Source organism: Centrocercus urophasianus, unplaced genomic scaffold, assembly GCF_019232065.1.
Source record: "Centrocercus urophasianus isolate 14NV4802_14NV808 unplaced genomic scaffold, USGS_Curo_1.0 seq_48, whole genome shotgun sequence".
Classification (NCBI taxonomy): domain Eukaryota; kingdom Metazoa; phylum Chordata; class Aves; order Galliformes; family Phasianidae; genus Centrocercus; species Centrocercus urophasianus.
Window position 1 is genome coordinate 1,499,706 of NW_024885066.1, and position 19,998 is coordinate 1,519,703.

The 19,998-nt window shown below is 42.3% G+C and overlaps 1 protein-coding gene across 1 annotated transcript in view; it reads right to left on the reverse strand.

Moving 5' to 3' along the window:
- Nucleotides 1–19,998, reverse strand: part of KDM1A (lysine demethylase 1A) — a 28,966-nt gene that overhangs the window by 4,209 nt on the left and 4,759 nt on the right. Inside the window, exons 3-18 of the mRNA XM_042834669.1 lie at nucleotides 17,031–17,090; nucleotides 13,467–13,600; nucleotides 11,813–11,891; nucleotides 11,047–11,139; nucleotides 10,100–10,206; nucleotides 8,687–8,768; nucleotides 8,279–8,373; nucleotides 6,512–6,654; nucleotides 5,901–5,991; nucleotides 4,866–5,000; nucleotides 4,312–4,385; nucleotides 3,928–4,039; nucleotides 3,325–3,457; nucleotides 2,393–2,580; nucleotides 1,864–1,978; nucleotides 720–847 (exon numbers count right to left, since the gene is read on the reverse strand). Coding sequence (XP_042690603.1) covers nucleotides 720–847; nucleotides 1,864–1,978; nucleotides 2,393–2,580; nucleotides 3,325–3,457; nucleotides 3,928–4,039; nucleotides 4,312–4,385; nucleotides 4,866–5,000; nucleotides 5,901–5,991; nucleotides 6,512–6,654; nucleotides 8,279–8,373; nucleotides 8,687–8,768; nucleotides 10,100–10,206; nucleotides 11,047–11,139; nucleotides 11,813–11,891; nucleotides 13,467–13,600; nucleotides 17,031–17,090 — 1,769 coding nt within the window. The remainder of the gene's footprint in view (nucleotides 1–719; nucleotides 848–1,863; nucleotides 1,979–2,392; nucleotides 2,581–3,324; nucleotides 3,458–3,927; nucleotides 4,040–4,311; nucleotides 4,386–4,865; nucleotides 5,001–5,900; nucleotides 5,992–6,511; nucleotides 6,655–8,278; nucleotides 8,374–8,686; nucleotides 8,769–10,099; nucleotides 10,207–11,046; nucleotides 11,140–11,812; nucleotides 11,892–13,466; nucleotides 13,601–17,030; nucleotides 17,091–19,998) is intronic.

The following is a 19,998-nucleotide window of genomic DNA, read 5'->3' on the forward strand; positions in this document are numbered from 1 at the left end:
AGACAGAGGGAGACAGAGGGAGACAGAGGGAGACAGAGGGAGACAGATAGGGGCTGTTCATCCTGGAGGCTGAAGGCTCTGGGCAGATCTCACAGTGGGCCTCAATGCTGAAAGGGGACCCACAGTAAAGCTGGTGCAGGTTACATTTATTTTAGGGAAATGAAAACCCAGCCAGAAAGAGAGAAGACAACACTAACAAGAAAAAGCACAGCAAGGAGGAGGATGGATTACATTCCAGAGAAGTGCTGTTGTATTGGTTTAACTTCTCTACTTCTCCACTTTGACAGATGTACTTGCACAGCAAGTTCTGCATTCTATACAGTTCATCAGACAGCACAGAGGAGAGTGTGGTGTATCCAGACTGCTGAATGGCATCCAGCAAATCAACACCACTAAGTGCTTAAAACGTGTAAGCTGCCAAACTATAAACATGTTAAATAAATGTGCTCTTGAGAGAACTCAGCACAACTGAGAGCTGCTTCTTCCTTCGGATGATTGACCACTATACAGCAAACAGCAGAAGGCTGAGGATGGTAAAGCCACTTTCAATAACAGCTCTACAGTTACCCTGCAAAAAGGGAAACACGTGGAACCTACTCCTTACCAGAAATACTGCTCATGCCTTCCAGCACTTGGTCTGTCAACTGGTGCAAAGTTACCATCCACTTTTTATGCTATTGCAGGATACAGGCATCTCAGTGGAGGCTACCTGCACTAACCTGTGGCACAGCACTGCTGCCAAATATGCCTTTGAGGATGGCGAGGCATCGTCCAACAATGACATCATCACTGATATTTTCCATGATTCCTGCTGCTTCTCCTGCTACCAAGGCCAACAAAATGGGTGCTAACCAGAGAGCAAGAGGGTGGGAGAGAAAAGAATAAGTGAATTATTGAAATCCTCACATTTCAACCAGACAAGTCTGACTTATCTGCAGCTAAACCACAAAGCTAAAAAAAGCCCAACAATTTCAACAGGTAACAATATTTCTCAATCATTCCCTACCATGTTGAATTATCAGGATGAAAACAGATGAATACACACTATGGTAACACTTGGCATTATCAAGAAAACTGATGAATTGAAAACCAGCATGTAGAAGAGGGGAAAGGATTTATTTGGGAGAAGACATTGACATTTACACTAGGATTTAACAGTTATCTGTGCTACACGTTCCAGGTAACTCAAAATCTTCCAAACAATCTAACAGAAAAAAGAGAATGTGTGATAAAGTTTCACTAAGATTCAGCACAACAGCTCACCTGTACACATTCTTTTCATTTCCAATGCACAGAGATTGAAACAATCTCAAACTGAGCCAAAAGGAGGAGTAGAAAACCATCCAGAAAAAGAGCAATTTGAGAAGAATTCAGATAGCAACACGTGTTATGATGCTTTTAAGTTTCTTGTTTCTGGATTGATAATTTTCTCCCTAGTTTGTTCCCTAAGCTAAAGAAGTCTCTCACCAAAAGCTTTCACTACAGGAATACAACACACAACAGAAATAAATGACTGCAGCATCACAAAGTCAGTCAGTTCTACTTTATTCCATCCTGATATCATTTTATCTCTCACCTTTGTATCCACAAAAAAATGCAATTAACTTTTCCCCTTTCAGCCATCTGACCCAATGGGAAGCAAAGTAATTTCACAGATGTAGCCTCAAACTCAGCACTGATGAGCCCATACTTATCCATGTTCTGTCCTAATTTATTGCAACTCTCTGCTTCTATTTGCCTTCCTACAAATACTCCTTCTCATATTCACGTGTGAAAAATAACAGCACCTGTAGGAATGCTCTTTTCTGGATCTGAATCTATACAAACAAGAAACTGGCAGAAGTAGACATGCAGCACAAATACCTTTGTACAGGTTCCAAAACAAGAAAAGCTCCCCTCTGCTTGCAGTAGTGCTACCAACGTGACCAAACAAATTGACACTTGGATCCCAGAAGACACGATCAAAACACAACACAACCTGGAAGCAAAGAATCAATAAAATCAGGGGGGGGAAATCAAAATCAAAATAAAGGCATTTCCATTAATTGACTTTCATCACTGAAAAAGTGCAGGAAGGAAAATCTGGAGATATACACATGCAAGCACGTACCTTTACTGGTTTCATAGGTTAATACCCATCCTATCACATTATTTGTTTGCTGCTTTCCAAGCTGTGCTAAACGTACTGTCAATCTACTGCTGAAATGTAACCAGTTAAAAAAATCACCCAGGATACAAAGAAGAAGCCTTTACAGTTCTTCAGATAACTGTCAACACCAAAGCCTAGCAAAGGAGGAACAGAAGAAACATTCTCCTTCCCTCCACCACAACCATTTCAGATTCCACCCATCACAACCCCCACCCCACTGCAGTTCCTTCAACTAGGGCTGACCTTGTTAAGGTTGCCAAATCCCATACGTTGCACAGCTGAAGTTTTCCACTCAGGGAGAGGTGGCACAAACTGTACTGCTGGAGGCTGCTGCTTCAGGACTCCCAAGGGAAGGGTACACAGCACTGCATCACATTTATAAATGAAAGTCTGGCTGGTAGATCGAGTGTTTACAGCAATCACTTCACAGCCTGGAAAAGGAAGTGAAAAACTGTCATTCAATAGGTGAGGCAAGAGGCCTTATAAAGGCCCCAGCATTGGGTTAACGAAAATTTAGAAGACTATCTTGAAAGCACAGCCACAGCAGGAACTGTTTAGGTTACAGAGAAAACCTTACCAAGTTTAAGCTAACTTCTAGGCAAGCAAACATAACTGAGCACACAGTGCAAATACCAAAACGTGGAACTGATAGAGCATCCAAGAAGGACCACAGTGGGATAAGCCTAAAGGTTCACAATATTTAAATACATGCATATCTACACAGCCAGTAGGGATGTGCTTCTCACTGAGTCACTTTCTCACTGAGTTTCCCCAAGATTAATGCACTCAAGAACAGCATTCCTTCTACGTGGATCTTACATCCAGAGTTCTAACAGCACAGCCTGTGCCATCTTCAGCAAAGTCCTCCTGCTCCAAAATTTCAGTTACAACAGCGTGAAGAGATTGGAGAATGAATGTGAACCTCTTAATTGGTAACTGCAGCTGAAAATGGTGGAGTCAAGCCAGCCACAGAAAGAAGCAAAACCCATTAAAGATTTATGAATCTGTTAAAGCTTCCTACATAACCTATCACAATAAGAAACGTGGCTTTTTCTCACTTAAAACTTAAGATAGGTGCATTCCATGAGATCCATCCCCTTGCAGAAGAGCTGAGCTGTAATTTATTTCATTGTTCTCCCTCAGAGCAGCTGTTATCATGAGGTGGCTTCACATACCTGAAGCTGTATAGCGAACCTGCCGAACTGCTGTGTTCAACTTAATATCCAAGCCCTCTGCCAAGGCCACAGGCACGCAGGAATAGCCATTCCTCACCGTCAGGTGGCTGCCTGTGAATTCAAAGTCATCGTCCTAAAAGTGAAGACACAGGAAAGTCTGTGTTTGTAACAGTCACATCACTCCATGGAGAATAATCTGCAACTCTGTAGAGCTGCAAATGTTTCCAACAAACAGAATCATAGAATCATAGAATCACCAAGGTTGGAAAAGACCTAAAAGATCACCCAGTCCAACCGTTCACCTATTCCCAATAGCTCCTACTAAACCATGTCCCTCAACACAACATCCAGTCTTTCCTTGAAATGAGCCTAATAGATTGTAAAGCCTATGATACTAACCAAGTAGTAACTATAAAAAGTTTTAGGAGACAGGATTATTACAGGTTGTTTCAACATTCAGAGAAAGCTTCCTGGAATTTCATCAGGGAATGACAACATCTAAGAGATTAGCATTTGCATTAAAGCAGATAGCACTCAAGAGTTTTGGGAATGAAATGGATTTTGAAGTACATTGCAAAACAAATACATCAATGAATTAGCTACCTGGTCCCAGTGCTTCAGTGAAAGTGTAGAGAGAGGTGTAGCATTAGCAAATTCCAGGTTTGCAAAATGCCAGTCAAGTATTTGCCTATCCCTTGAAGACAGATAAACATCACTGGAAGAGAATATGAGACAGAAGACATTTAGCCTGTTGGAGCAGGGCGTTGTGAACACGTTGCTTTGGAGAATGTATTTGATCAGTTCTTCCTCAGTGGGAGAAAAAGAACCAACACCACAAAGCAAATGACAAAACCAAACTCAGCCAAGTCACGTTTGCAAAGAAGAGTATAATGCTGTAAGGAAATACTATTTCCCTTCAGAAACACAGTGATACATGAATAATGCTCTGCTCTCCTCGATACTCATCTTTAACACTCCTATCCTTACCTTGGAGGATTGGCTTCAAGTTCCTGCAGCTTCTCTTCCAGCTTCCCTTGCGTTTCTGCCAATTCATCATACTCCTAAACACAATAAAAGTTCATGTTAAGCTCAGCTCATGTTCAAAAGGACTGAGAGGTATTGCATGGCATCCTGCTGGACCTGGCTCCAAGAGAAATAACAGCAAGACTCGTGGGTTCCTGTGAAACCTAAATCCAGTTCTTCATTTTTCCAACATTTAATTCAGCATACTGTACTCTCTTGCTGTTTCTTACACAAAGCCTAGGCCACACTGCAGGAAAAGAGCTGCTAAATGCTCTCTGATATGATCTAACATAGGTAGCTAAATCCAAACCTTCAACATGTTAATACTCTCCACCTTAACTGAGATATTAAATACAGCTTTGTCATCAACTTATCAACCCAGAGTTACAATCTCTCACATTCTGAAAGTGTCAGAACTGAGTGAGAGTTGTGGAAACATTTAGATGAGATTATTTTACTTGGCTGGGGAAGTTTTCAGAGATCACTGAATTGAGTGTTGCATGTATGCCATCCATTACCTTGCAAAGTGCAGTCAGATCTCTGTGTTTGCTCTTCACAAGGAACTCTGCTGTAATATCCCGAGGTGGCTTCACTTCTGATGCTTCCTTATACTGCTGGTGGAGCTCTTTAATCTTCTCTTTCAAATTTACCATCTTTTTAAGAGGAAGTGGGAAAAAGAAAGAAACGGGGCTAGACAGATTTCATGAGTGACTGTCTAAAATGGATATTCACCTCAAATTATACCACTGCACCAAAGATGCCCAGATGTTACTTACATGCCATTCTACACCCACAGAATCACAAATATCACCAACTCCAGAAGAACGTGGCTTAAGCACAGCATCAGTGACTTCTGACTAAAAACTTTGCTAATGAAAAATGAGAATCAGCTGTCCTCAGACATTTCTTCATTTGAGAAACTCTGGAGATCCAAAGGCCGCCCTACCACAGCTAAGTGGGACTCCAGACACAGCCTGGAACACCGTTCCTACATTAAAATCACAGATTTGATTATCCTTTCCCCCAAACTCAGCATTCAAAGGGTTTTCACAGTTACACGGCCGCTGCTGTTCCCTCTCTAACAGCTCCAACAAAAGCTATGACATAACACTGGTTGATCATGTGCTCTCTTTCTTTTCCTAGATTCATGTTTTACCTCTTCTACCTATTCTCCTGCACTTCTATTTGTACATGGGGACAAAGTTCTCTTACAGAAAAGAGAAAGAAAGCCTACTCAACTTGCATGGTAGCTTTCAAATCCCTTTAAAAGAATCTTCTACTGCACTACTGCTCATGTCTTTTGATATTAAAAAAATCAGGTACTTTCCCTTATTATTTCTGAAGAAGTTTTTGAAGCTTAGAAAAGCAGCATGAATTAAAATAGCTCTTCAGGCCTCATTTGTCATAGCAGTGATACCTGGCAAGCCTTAGAACAGCTGGCTTTTTTAAGAACAGTATTAATAGCAACTGTTTTGTGGTGTCGTTTGGGTTTTCTTTGGAGAAACACAGTGGTAACTTCCTGTTCTAAACATCATCATTGGACAAAATCTGACCTTGTTAAGAAGATCTTTCAATTCCTCCTGTGTTTTCACAATTTTTTTCCAGTGTTCAATCTGCTCATCCTTCACGTGTTTCTCCTGCAGTCTGGAAGAGGCAACAAGTAAGAGTCAGCTCAGTATAAAATCCTAGCAGTATTGAAAAAGCTCATTATTACAATCTAGGTGTAATGCATAAAAGCACACAGGATGCTTTAAGAAAACACCTATGAATTTTCTTGTTGCTGCATACAAGTATCTGCAAATGAAGGACACCTGACCAGCTGAAATGCAAGCCTGACATTATCTAGCATTATTAAAAGGTCTATTACAAATGCACTACCTTTCCAGTAGAATAAGTGGGCAGTAAGCACATCCCCTGCACAGTAAGTTAATTATCCATTATCAGTTACTGAAGCAGTGACCCTCAGGAAGCACTCAAGAAAAGACGTTTGCTACTTTAGAAGTCTTTGGCATATTTTGCTTCAATAAATAGGAAATACAAGAAGCACAAACAAGAAGCTAGAGCCATCCATTGAGTGTGCACTGCTAACCCTAGGAGCATCATAACCTATTTTTTTAGTCCTCCATAAATACAAAATTCTATGGTGAAGAGTGAAGTCACTTACTGTATGACAACCTCCAGAGCCTGACCTAGGGAGACAGGCTTATTATTGAGAACATTAAAATCCAGCTGATGACTGAGATAAGAGGTGGCTTCCAACAGACGATTGAATTCTTGCTCCACCATTTCATCTTTCTCTTTTGGAACCTACAAACCAAAAGAACAAACTTTGTTCTTAATATTCTATTCACAAATAAAAGAAAATCTAGGTCACCATAGCTCTGAGCTTCAGAGATACAGAGTGGAGTGGCAGAGAGAAAGTTTTAGAAGACTGCCTTTCCCAGTGCAGCCTGAACTCATGGCACCTCATAACTAACGTTCAAAATGCTACAATTCCTCCAATCAATGCTAGTCAGAACTTGGCATGCTTCCACAGAGCACATCTCAGTGAAAAGCAATTAAAGGACTTGCTATTATTGAGCTAAACAGACCTTCCAGAGGCACAGGGAGCAAGATTCCACTGAACAGTTTGATTCCATAACACTTGTTCTGAATGAGGAGCAGTAAGGTAACTCTCCTGAAGTCTGAAATACCAAGAAGCTGCTGATAATGATTCCATTCCATGATTCCATTCAACATCTTCATTACTGGCAGGTAGAGCATGCCCTCAGTAATTTCACAGATAATACAAAGCTGAGAAGAGTGGCTGATACACTATTATGGTCCTGCTGCCATCCAGAGGGACTCTGACAGGCTGACAGGGAACCTCAGGACATTCAGCAAAGAGAAGCTGAAGTCCCACATTTGGGGAGGACCAACTCCAGGTGTTAGGGCATGCTATGGGCCAACCAGCTGGGAAGCAGCTTTGCAGGAAAGGACCCAAGCATCCTGGCAGACAGCAAGGCGAACATGAGTTAGCAGTGCAATGCAACACATTTAACAGTCTGTAACTGGGATGCATTGGCAAAGTACTGCCAGTAGGTCAAAGGAAGTGATCCTTCCCTCTGCTGAGCACTGGTAAGGCATCACTGGGAGATACCATGTCCAGCTCTGGATGTCCCTGAACAAGGGAGCTGCTGGAGAGAGAGCAATGAAAGGCCAAGATGAGTGAGGGACTGGAGCATCTCTCCTGCGAAGAATGGCTGAGGAAACCAGATTGTTCAGTCTGGAGAAGAGGCTCAGAGCAGGATTCTGTTGATAATAATAAATTCCTGAAGAGAGGGTGCAAAGAGGACAGAGCCCAGTTCTTGTCAATGGCAGCCAGGACAAGAGGCAATGGGCACAAAGTGCATCATGAGAAGTTCTGTCTGAGCACCAGGAAACATTTCTGTGCCATGCAGGTGAGTGAGTAACGGAACACGCTGCCCAGAGAAGGTGTGGAGGCTCCTCCTCAGAGGCATTCACAAGCTGTCTGGACACTTCTGGGCAAGCAGCTCTGGGTGGCCCTGCTGGAAAAGGGGGGACTGGGCCAGATGGCCTGGACAGGTCCCATCCAAGCTTAACCATGCTGTGACTGTGCAAAGGGAAAGACTCAGCACAGCAGGCAATTCTTTCAAAGAGGGAGTGAGGTGTCAACTGCCTGAGGAAAAAAATCAGCTACCTTGGGAGGAACAAACAGGAGCTTAGCTTCCATACAAGATCTCAAATCTCAAATAAAAATCTGTATGGAAGAAACAGGTTTTAGAAGCCTACAGATAAGCCTGAAGTAGACAGGCATGTTCATTACTCCCTCCCTCTCTTCCTAGATGCTGCTTTGTGCTACATCTGATAATAAATACACTGGAGATACTATTTATTTTTAAAAGATTTATGGAACCAGCATCAGACTTACAGCTTGTCCATTTGCTTCATACAGTGGGCACTTCTGTTTGATCTTAGCCAGCTCCATGTTCACTTGTTTGCTGACCACAGCCATGGGATTTCCTCCTGGAAAACATTTTTGGAGTTAGAGTACTCCTGAGATGTCTATCTGAATTAAGGATTTCACACTAAAAGCTATTTCAGAGAAAAAAAAAAACAGCTTCCACAGCTACTTCAGGAGCTTCTGAAGATTATGAAAATCCACTGACACAAAATGGTAACTACTGAATAGGCCAAACCAGAACGTCTCGTTCTCAATAATCAAACACACACAATTACTTTGGCCAGGAAAGGGAACGGTGTAAAGCCTCCTATTTTTTTAATATGGTGAATATGAACTTTCTTTCCCCCCAGTTCCTTCTTATTTTGTAAAACTCACCAAGTCCTGTTACCACCATTGCTCCCAAATCAGCCACGTAGTTCCCTTTACGAAAGGTAGCGACTCTTCCTCCCACTCGGTCCTTTTAAAACACAACAGATTACAGCTCAGGTAACGTTCAGGTATCACATCTTTCTTAAAAGTCATCACAAACTTGACTTGACATAGGCTCAGCATTCTCACAGGCAAAGGTTCAGGGAACAGAATGTAGATTCCTTTTCGTAAAGAAGCTCTGCAAATTAATTTTGGCAAATAATTCGCCTAAATTAAAGGATAAAACATTAAAATTGCATTAATTAAAAAGAAGCCCATGTAGATTTGGACAAATTTAGGACTTACTGTGACTGTAAGAAAAATCCTTCATTGCCCACAATGAAGGCAGATTACATTATATTTTACACTATATATTGCCTCCTACTACTTTCTACCACAACAAATCCAGTACTGGAAACGATTTGTCTGTGCATAAGAGAAATAATTTTAGTGTTAGAAAAGGCCATTGGGCAGTTTTTCAACTATTCTCCTCAGCAGACACAGCTATAAACCCAGAAGACAACCACAAATCAGCAGCCCACGTTGGAAAGGGGAAAAAAAGGTTTTGATTCTTGATTTGTTAACTTAAGAGTGACGATTCTCCTCCTGCCATATTAAACACAGGAGTGGAAAAACAAACAAACAAACCAAAAGAAAACCATAATTAAAAGACCCCTTTTCCTACTCCCAGTGCAGCTAGCAGGATGCTACCCAAGAGAAAGATCAATGAACGTGGTGCAAATATCCCATGCTACTCATTCACACAACACTGTATGTTTCAGCCAACCAGCAGCCCAGGCTGCCCAGAGCCACATCCAGCCTGGCCTTGAATGCCTCCAGGGATGGGGCATCCACAGCCTCCTTGGCAACCTGTTCCAGTGCCTCACCACCCTCTGTGAAATCGAGCTCTATACAACTTTACAATATAAGAAGACTTAAGCACATGGTAATAAACAAGGAAAGATTAATGCAGAATACAAAAGCAAGAAAAAAAATCTTGCCTGACTACAATCTGCAATTCCAGACAATGATTCTGACCTATGGACGAGCTCTTGAGATGCAGACTTGCACTCTACTTTCCAGTATATCAGTTCTTAATCACTAAATACCTGTTTCTAATCACCAAATGAAGATTCCAGGCATTACTGGTGGTGCACCTCATTGGGCACTCCTCCCTGACAACGCATTCATCCATTCCCAATGAGAGCAGATATTGTTCCCAGTGAGACAAGATCAGAACTCCAGCGCACCCCGGCTGGCTGCCAAGTTGCACCCACCTGTGGGCACACTGCAGAGATGCTTCCAGTCACTGTGTCAAGTGCACCAATGCCCTCCTGCTTATGATTCAGTATCAAAGTAAAACAGCACAGAAATTCATACCCTGGCTTCCAGAACTGTGACATCCATGCCAAAACTCTGCAACTGGCGAGCTGCTGCCAACCCAGACACACCAGACCCAATGATGATCACCTTCCCAGTCTTCTTGGCTAAACAATGGAAAGAACAAAATAAGTTTTAGGATGTGGAAGTGAACCACAACGTGAGCAGTTGTGTCTAAGATACCAGGAATGAAAAACAGCTTCCTTCTCATCGCCAGTTCAGACAACACAAACTTCTTACAATTAACCACAGAGAAAACTGAAGTATGTGCGTACGTAATATGATAACAGCAAAACAAAATAAACACATTCTTAATGAGAATTAAAATTTGGCCAACAGTTTATCTGTGAAGGAAGGCAAGGAATTCCCGTAGAGGGAAATTGCTTGAAGAATCTGATTCTTATTCATTACAGTGAGATAATATATCACAGCTTTATTTCCTCCAGACCCAAAAGAATAAAACCTGAAAAGCTTTGGAGCTGGATCAGTATTCACCAGCATCTTTCACTCATCCCTTACAATACAGGAACACTTACCCATGCTTAAGACTTGAGAAGTTTCTGATCATTGAAGACAGTTATCACAGGATCAATAAAACTTCATACACTATGCTAGGTTAGAGGTGAGGAACAGTTGACTTAAAATCTCTTCTAATGAAGGTGCATTTCATTTCCTCTGTGATCACCTCCCATCAGTCATTAATTGGGAACCTGTCAACTGCCACTATGCTTTCTGTAAGTTTCATTCTGCCACAGCTTTACAGCGATTTTGCCCTCTTAAGAGTGCTTAACTGAATGCATCAATGGCTTTGCAGCCTTTACTACTGTCAAAGTACAAGAATCCTAAAAATAACAGAGGTGCTCCAAGCTTTGCCCTAGTAAATTGTACAATAATAAACAGAAACAAAAAGAAACCCTGCAACTAGAAACAGCTTTCAAGTTCCTTACTTGGAAGAGGCTTCACTCTCTTGTAGATGCCAAAGTTGATCAGCCCATGCCGCTCCAGATAGCTGTGCACCCTGTGAACGAGCACCGTATCACCTGCAAAATTGTCATCATTTGAAGTTATTTGCATGTTCAGCAGCACAGAGCTAACAGCATTCACTGCTGCTCTACTGAGAAATACACCCTCCTGAAGGATATTTCTGAAGCTAATATCTTTCTGGAAAGCACAAATTGTTTTCCATGCCATACAGCAGTTACAAATGTTGCCTGAGAAGTAGTACAGAACATGAAGTGCTCCTATTTATCTCTTCTCTTTATGTAGCATAGGACACTGCCTCGACTGAAATTTATCAGTAACTCCTTGCTCTTGTATTGCCTTCTTTTGTTACGGCCACTGAGTGATGCAACTTCTTAAAGCTCATGAATGAGAAACTCTCAGACCTTCAAACCCCCATGAAGTCGTAGCAAACCTTAACAGCTGCAGGTGAATACATTTGCAAGAAACTTCTTTACCAACTCATCTACTTACCAACTGATGTGAATTCTGCTATAGATAGATTTCTTTACTAAGGGAACAAACCTTACCAACTCCTAACATGAGCATGCTGCAATACGCTGCTTTGTAGCTCAATGCTCATCATGCATTCACTCCACACTAACAGAAGGACTTATCTGAAGTCCTCTCTTGATTTGGAAGAGCTTTTTCCCAAAACAGAAAAACAGCAATAATACATACAGTATGGTTTTGGCAGGAAAAGACTCGACTTACTATTGTAAGGTGCTTCTAATTGCTGGATAGTTGCCTCAAATGTCAACTGAATCTTTGGGTTATCCAACCAGAGCTGCAGCTGTTAAACAGTAAGACACATTAGTAAGCAATACAAAGGAGGTGTTTTCCATGTGTTTGTAACCAAATACTGATAGGAGAGTAAATGCTGTAACAGTCACTCTCTGCAGTGCTGCATCCATTACAAGAAGCTCCACCTTCCAGCATTCTTTAATGAACAGTGCAATCCATTTTACTCTCCTATACCATTTAAAGTACCATTAAATGTCAATGCATCAAATTAGTGACCTCCTAATCACACATAAAAGAAAACACACATGGAAAGATGGCTTATAAACACAGCTTGCATGGCAATACAATGTGCCATATTTCAACTAGGCATGCAATGAGCCCGCATCTGACTTTGCTGCATCAAATTTTGCATGGCCTTTGTAAAGGCTATAGAAGTAATTGCTATCTAATGAAGTCTATTGATCACCTAACCCATCTCTACTAAGACAATACCATGGAATACACTGCCCATGTACACACAGGGAGTAGAGCTGAAGGGGTGGAAGGGACCTGAATCGAGTCCAATTGTCTGAGCACTGCAGGGCTGATCAAAAGTAAAAGCCTACAATTAAAAGGCATTATCCACAGTTAGGAGAGTCACACTCCAAAAACAAAGCTGAGTTTATATATAAACACCTTGCTGTGCAACACGTAGCTCACACAGCATATCCACACCATTTTACATTCCAAAACTAGTGATTTCCTTGTGTATTTCCTTGGGTTTTTCTCTACCATTACAAACTCAAATGTCTCAGCTCCTCACTGATAACATACAATGGATATCACACAAGCATGACAAAGAGGAAAGAATTTCCATATAATTTGGGAGGCCAGACTGTGTAGATTCTGCTTATTTCCAAGTAATTTTTGACATTCTTTTTGATCGTGGAACAAACCACTTCATTCATAGTGCTTCATGCCACTTCTATACCACTCAATTCTAAGATTTCATTCTCAGCTGGAAGAATTCAAAGCCAACAATCTGTTTTTACATCCAATCTCTGTGTACATATACATACAATTAATTACTTATTCACATTAGTTTACTGTTACTTCAAGTGAATTTCAACTGTGTTACTCCTCAGCTTGGGAAGATCCACTCAAACCCTCTTTAGAAAGGAAATCCTGCCTAGAAAGTCCTATATGCAGCAACAGAACATTAAGTAAAAAGCAATACAAGGTGAGAGTTTTTGCCTTATTTATGCAATAATATATCATGTTTTCAAGTGTTCTACAGGGATAGTTTTAATCTGCATGCTAACACCAGAACATGTGTACCAATTTTCTACTTGTTCTCTTAAAAAAGCTGCATTGGCAGAATCATCACAGTTTTGAGGTTGTTAATGACTTCTGAATACTGCAGATACGACACAGATTATTACACAGCTTCAGAGCACAGCTTTAACCAAGAATTGGGTAATTTGTTCCTTGGAGCACGCCAGGATGTGAGAAATGAAACACCACCATCACAAAAGCAAAGATCTACTACTAATGATACGACAGTAACCACCAAAACTGGTTGCAAGATACTCTGGTACAAAAGTGGCCTACATCTCTGTGATCAATACTGTTACAATTCACTTACGGTGCGGTTCCTGATGTACAGAAACACCTTCTGAGTCTGCTGTGGCCCACTGATTATATCAGGGAAGCAGGCAGCTTCTTGAGATGTCATACGGTCATGTGGAAGTCTACTCTGGAAAGCTGCACCCTCCACACCTACAATAAAAAAACAAGTTGTCTACAAGCACTGCAATGGAACTGCTGCAGGAATGTTTTTGGCCCTGCACTTCCTAGTGAACACACACAGAGCAGCCACGAGGTGACACAGTGGCTGATTTCAGGACAGGCTTTTGCTTACTCTTTATTTCTGGAAGGCATGCAGCTTTCCAAGTCAACAGTTCTTTGGATTACAGGCATCATCTGGGGCTAACAAAACAGCTGCACTACTGCAAAGAGCCATCTGAGCAACAAGGAGGGCAGCAGAACACAAATCCAGCAGAACATCTGTAGAGCACAACTGCTTCAGTGCTGCCCTTCATCTGAGCAGCTCCCACTTTGTCAGAGTAGGAGAAACACTTTGGAGCCATTCCAAACCAAAAGGCCCATGCCTTACGAGCACAATGCCCCCTCTCACCTGCTTTCCAAGGGTGACATTTGCACTGAGCTTCTCCTCCTCAAGGTAGAGGACTCTGCCTTAGCTTCTCCTTTTCCATTTTTACATACCCATAATATGCACTGCAATGAAATGCAATCCTACTTACACTACTCCAACAGCCCTCCCTAGCTCATGTACAGCAGGTTTGGGTCTCTTCCTTAGAAAGGCTCCGTGTGTAAAAGAGCAATGTTAAACAGGGGATATTGAGAACACTTTGTTCATAAAGGCACCCAGATACCTACAGGGAACTGCTTGTGCAGCTATGTGCCCCACATGCCTCAACCTCACTAGGACATGATATAAAGCAGCAAACCAAGGCACAGCTGTAGGAAGTGCTACAGCAACCAAGGGAGTGCAGAGAGGGAACCCTGCAGGCATGGCAAGGAGAACAAAACGCTGAGATGTCACATTTGAGCACTATGAACCTCAGATGTCCTGGGAGCTGACTTGAGAATAAGACAGAAGTGAGGTCTCAAAAGATACAAAGCAATGCACCCCAAGGAAGGGAAGAACATGGGTAATGCAGCAAGGTTAAGACTATGTGCTGAAAGTGGAATTGTTGAAAACTGCAATGACTATCAAAAACCATATAAGCTTGCAGCATGTGTCCCACTAACAAAGATGCTTCTTTTTGAGCCTGAAGTCCACATGCATGTGGTGCTGTCCTGGGGAAAAGCAGGAATTCTCTTTGTTCTGGTGCAGCCATGCACAGCTTCCAAGCATTTCTTACAAGAAAAAAAATTAAGGAAGAGAATAGTTGTGGAAAAAAAAATAAATCCATTCATAAGCAAAGATTAGAAGATCTAACTGCGTGATGGGCAACAGGAAAGAAAACTCTCTGACTGCTTACAAGAAATTGCAAGAGGAAATTAAAACCAGAGTCTACTTCTGCAAGGAAGTAAAGTGGAATTAATACTAGGAAACACTGAGACACCAATAATGCTTCTGGACAGCAATGGTCTGCAATGGGGAAGAAACACAGCAGAGCTAGCTTCATCTCCTCCAGTAACACACAGCTCTGGGCCCTTCAGCTGCCTGTCTTCTCCAATCCTGTACCAAACACACTACCAATGGACATCTACAAATGCATGTATGTGCTGAACCCCGTGCTCCTACCACGACACAACAGGCAAACCGAAGTCACTGCTCCGACAGCACTGTGCAGGACGGCACAGCTCCATGCTGAGCGCTGGCAGAGGCTCAGCAGCACAACGGGCACAGATTGGCCACAAACTGAGAACCACCAGCTTCCTCTATGAGCTCCTGCCAAAGTGAGTGGGCATTCCAGGGTACTTTTTAGGAAACTCTGCCTGCCATGCAGTGACAGCCAGCAGAGAACTCCAACGTACAGGTTTTTCAAGCAGTATGGCAGCTTTTTTGAGGAGCTTTGTGTTTGTAACCGGAACACCAGAGAAACTCCTGCTCAAGACAGCCTCAGGAAGAGCCCCACAGCAGTTCCTCTGCTGCTTGTATTTATTAAGGCCACACCTCTTACAACCCAAACTTCAAAACCACTCCAGATGAGCACTGCTATCCTTTATACTACCAAAAAATAAAAAATAAAAAAATAAAAAGCCACAAGATTTGACATCACAATTTAGAAACAGCTAAGGTACTGCTGGTGAAGTGATACGTTTGGTTGGTTTTTTTGGTTTTGGTTTTTGTTTTGAGTCAACCATCCGATCTTAAACAAATGAAACATCCTTGAGTTTCCTTTGGCAGTGACACAGCTCAAAGGTAAATCACCCTGCTGTATTATTTCACATGGTAAAGGAAATAGAAACTCAGAACTGCTCATTGCTCTCCCTGGGGCACTTCTCACAGAATGCAGACATGTCTCCTCCTCGACTGCTATCTCCTCTTCACACACATTCCCAGGCACACACCACTTCCTGACATTCTTATCAGCGACCCAACGTGCCCAGGTTTCAATTATCTTTATCCCCACAGAAGGGATGCTGAGGGCTGCTGCTCATTTAAAGGCTTACTGACACATCTGCAGATGAACGACACTCCAAAGGGAAATCACTTGGTTAAGGGGTCAGCCCACTGCTACAACACACCCTTGATCATGTATGTAATGCAAATCATGCAGAACTTCCCCACACTCAATGCCTACCTCAGTAAGCAATGCATCCTCCAGTCCACAGTCTATAACATTCAGAAATCCTGCAGGAGTGGTATAAAGCAAAACACAGCTACTCTTCTTTGTACAGAAACAGCAAGGATGCACGCTCAGACAAACATCCTGAATTTGTATTTGCTTCAAAGAGCAACGTGAAGGTCCAGAATAAGGTTCTGGAGCCTTTGACTCCATGGCTTACAACCCTAATCCTCACACCTCACGTGAGGGTGAAAGCTGCAGAGTCAGAGGAAGATTTTCGGTAGCACTCAAAGGACTCAAAGTGAAGACACCAATTCTGTGAATTAAACAGCAAATGCATGCTGCTGGCATCAGTGCTTGGACCAGATGTTGAGTGCAACCAGCCACCACGTCCACTGAAAAGCAGACTCCTGATGTCCACAACAGATGGATCTCCTGGGCTAACCACTGGGACACATCTCAAACTCAACCCCTTAAAAAAAAAATAAGAGACAAAAAAGACACGCTATGTTTCTTCAGCAAATGAGATAAAGGTCCACTCGTGCTGAAGCCCAGGGCTTCCCATGGCATTTTAACTGGGAAAAACTGTCTACATAAGAATGATCTTCCTGCATTTTTGGACTCCTCTGAACATGGAGAGGAAAGGAGGGATGAGAGATCGGCCTGAGACATTTCAACATAGGTTAGTGTCCTTTTCTGGAGGTGGTACAGACCTCAAGTGCTGTTTGGAAATACCCTTCACTTTCTTTTTTTAGAAAAGCAGGTGGGTACACAACTCCTGCACCTCGCTACGTTTGGGACACCCACACCCATGCGCACTTGCAAGCATCGCTCCCTAGCTTGGCGGCTCTTGCTCCTAAGTGGCAAGCATCAAACGCCACCCTCACCTGATGCTTGGCCGTCTCCATACCCTCCAGAATTGTCGTCTTGAAGTCCTCCTGCTTGCCCTGTGGAAGGAAAGAGGAGAACTCAGGGACCTTACTCCATAAGTTAAACCATACTGGACATAAAGGCCCGGCAGTTGGCGTTGTAGGTATTAAATGTCACCAACTAACTAAACCCATTTTCTGAGAATCCCATCTCCTGGAACTTAGGTCCAGGGGCACCAAACTCTGTGGTCTTCTAAGATGTTATCTGTGTTACTAGATCCTTTACATCAGACTTGCTTGGGAAATAAAGAAGCACACAGTATGTAGCATTCCTAGTAGCTAAATACTTATGACCAACTTCATTAATGGCTAGGATTCGAATAATAAGATTACACTTCTTACTGCCAAGATCTGGTAGATGGATAGCATCAGAACCTTAAGAATTTGATAATCTTGCCCTTGAGACTCCTGAGCCTCCTCATACACAAGGGGATAGTTCAAACCATTCCTGAACCTCTTAGTTTGAACCTACAGTTCAAACCTCTAATTTGAACCTCTTCTTTTAGAGAGAGCCTCCTTTTTGTGCTGTAAGCCTTTCCTTGAAGGCTGATGCAAGGTGATGCAATGTGAAAGCTTCAAAACAATTATCTTGGCTTCAGAGCCCCTGATACACCAACAGTGCTGTAACAAACTAACCAACCTCTGAAGCCAAGCACATGCCAGTACTGCTGAACCACAGATTGCCAACATCACCAATATCCACCACTGACAGACAGCAACCTGTCAATGGAGCCAAAGCTGGAAATATGAGGAAAGTAGAAGCACTCATCTGAAAGACTGGAAGAAGTTTCAAAATTACATTAGGACAAAATTACACAGAACAGGACTACACTCCAACAGAGTATTTCTAAAATAGAGATGAGTACAGCTGCAGTGTCTACAGGAACAAAGCCAGTATCTGCTACCTTCCTACAAGCTGCTCACCTTCATAGGAGAAGCCAGCTCCAAGTCCAACTCATAAGCAATCTTCAAATATTGGTCTAAAATCATCACCTCTGGAGAACAGGAAAACACAGCAGGACTGCTGAGCGCTGCTGGGCTACGAACACCTGTATGAATGCTGCTTCAAGGCAAGTGTTCAGCAGTCAGCAAGCCAGGTGTTCTCTGCAGCCCAAACACACCTCCACTGACTCATATGGAATGGGCACGTCCTACAGTTTAAGGATTTCATTGGAGTTAATGAACCAAATGTTCTCATATTTTGATAATCCAGATGAATACCTACATTGCCATAACATTGAATGTCCACAAATAAAACTAAAATAGTTACAATAACTAGAAGTCTCGACATAACTCAGGAATTCCTCACTCACTGTCTCAATTTCAATACTGGACTCCCAATCTTAATTAGCTTTAGAAGGACTGCCTGTCATACTGCTCAACACGGCTCTGACACAAGAAGCACATTTTCACACAGTCACAGCAGTGGAGAAAAAGTCCTTTTATATCATCAGTCCACCAACAGGAAAGTTCAGAGACAAATGTTTGTGTTCTGACTGAAGTCCCAGTTTGGGATTTTCTGGACAAACCCATCTGCAGTAGCAGGAGAGAATTCCTGACTTCACTTGCATCGTAAGTACTTTATTTTGCAGGAGCATATTCCAACATTACAGGACCTGCTGCCACGCTAGGAATAGAATGTAACAAGTCAAACATCAACACTTGGAATGTATCAAAAGCCATAAATTTGCACTTGAAAGTTACACCTGTAAAGGAATTAGAAAGATGCTGGCATCAGCCTGCAGCACCCACTGTCCCTGAGTTAGCATGGACACTGAACAGAGGGAATGAAACTGCTCTTGGTTTCAGTACAAAAAAAGACAGTATTTTCTTGGTGTTAATAACAGCTAAATCATTTTTAATATTAGGTCACCAAGCTTATTACTTGCTTTGATGCAATTCTAAGCACTGTGCAGAGTCTACATAGAGCAATAGTGAAACAAGGCACACTAGGGCTCAGATTCTCCCTCCTTCCCAGTGAGAAAGTCAGATCCCAGCTGTAAGGAACAAAGCAGAGAGCAAACTGCTGATCCACCAGCAAACTACTGCACTTGAACACCAATTGTGCAGGAGCAGAGTGCTGAGCTGGGTAAGGCAACAGCAGAACAGAGTGGGAGCTGAACAGGAATAAGGTCTGCAAAGAAACCTACTTCAAAAACTCATCCGATGCTTTAAAATATTGAATAGCAGCAAAGGATGGCCAAAAATGAGCACTGAGTTGGATGAGGAAAACAGGTAATTTGGATGAAAAGGCAGAGAGAGCACTGCTAAGTCTGACTATTCATTTTACAGAAATGAGGACTGCACTGAATTGCACCACTTTTCATGAAGTAGCAGCCAGGCATGAGAACACTGCCAAGTGAGAATGCAGCAGAGCTTACAAGGCAGGAGCACATAAAGGAGATTCAGGAAGGTATAAAGATGAACATTTGATTTGGTGAAGGCCAACAAAAATGACCCTTACAGGGCAAAAACAAAAGCAGCAAGGTCCTGAATGCCAAAAGGGAGAGTGGCAAACAGGAACTCAAACATCATCCAGCACTGAAAGTTAATTGGGGAATTCTGTACTGTCAAACTATTTCTTCAAATAAAGAGAAGCAGACATTTTAAGAGAATAATCTTCTGCTAATGATGAAATACTGCTGTAGCATGCAGCAACTTTCAGACTTGTACACCACAACACCTCAAGTTCCCCACAGCTGAACACGTTAATGGAACCCAGCCCAAAATAGAGCAACATTTCACTATGACCTGAAGTGCCACGTTTCATTTCCTTTTAACATCACCTTCCTATCATTTCAGAGCAATGAAATGCCTGCTGTTACTTTTACACTTCTGTAAGACTGTAGGCTTTTCTATGCAAAAAGCAACCATCTCAAACACTCCACACATGAAGGAAGCCGAGGTCTGCACTGCCAGCAAACAG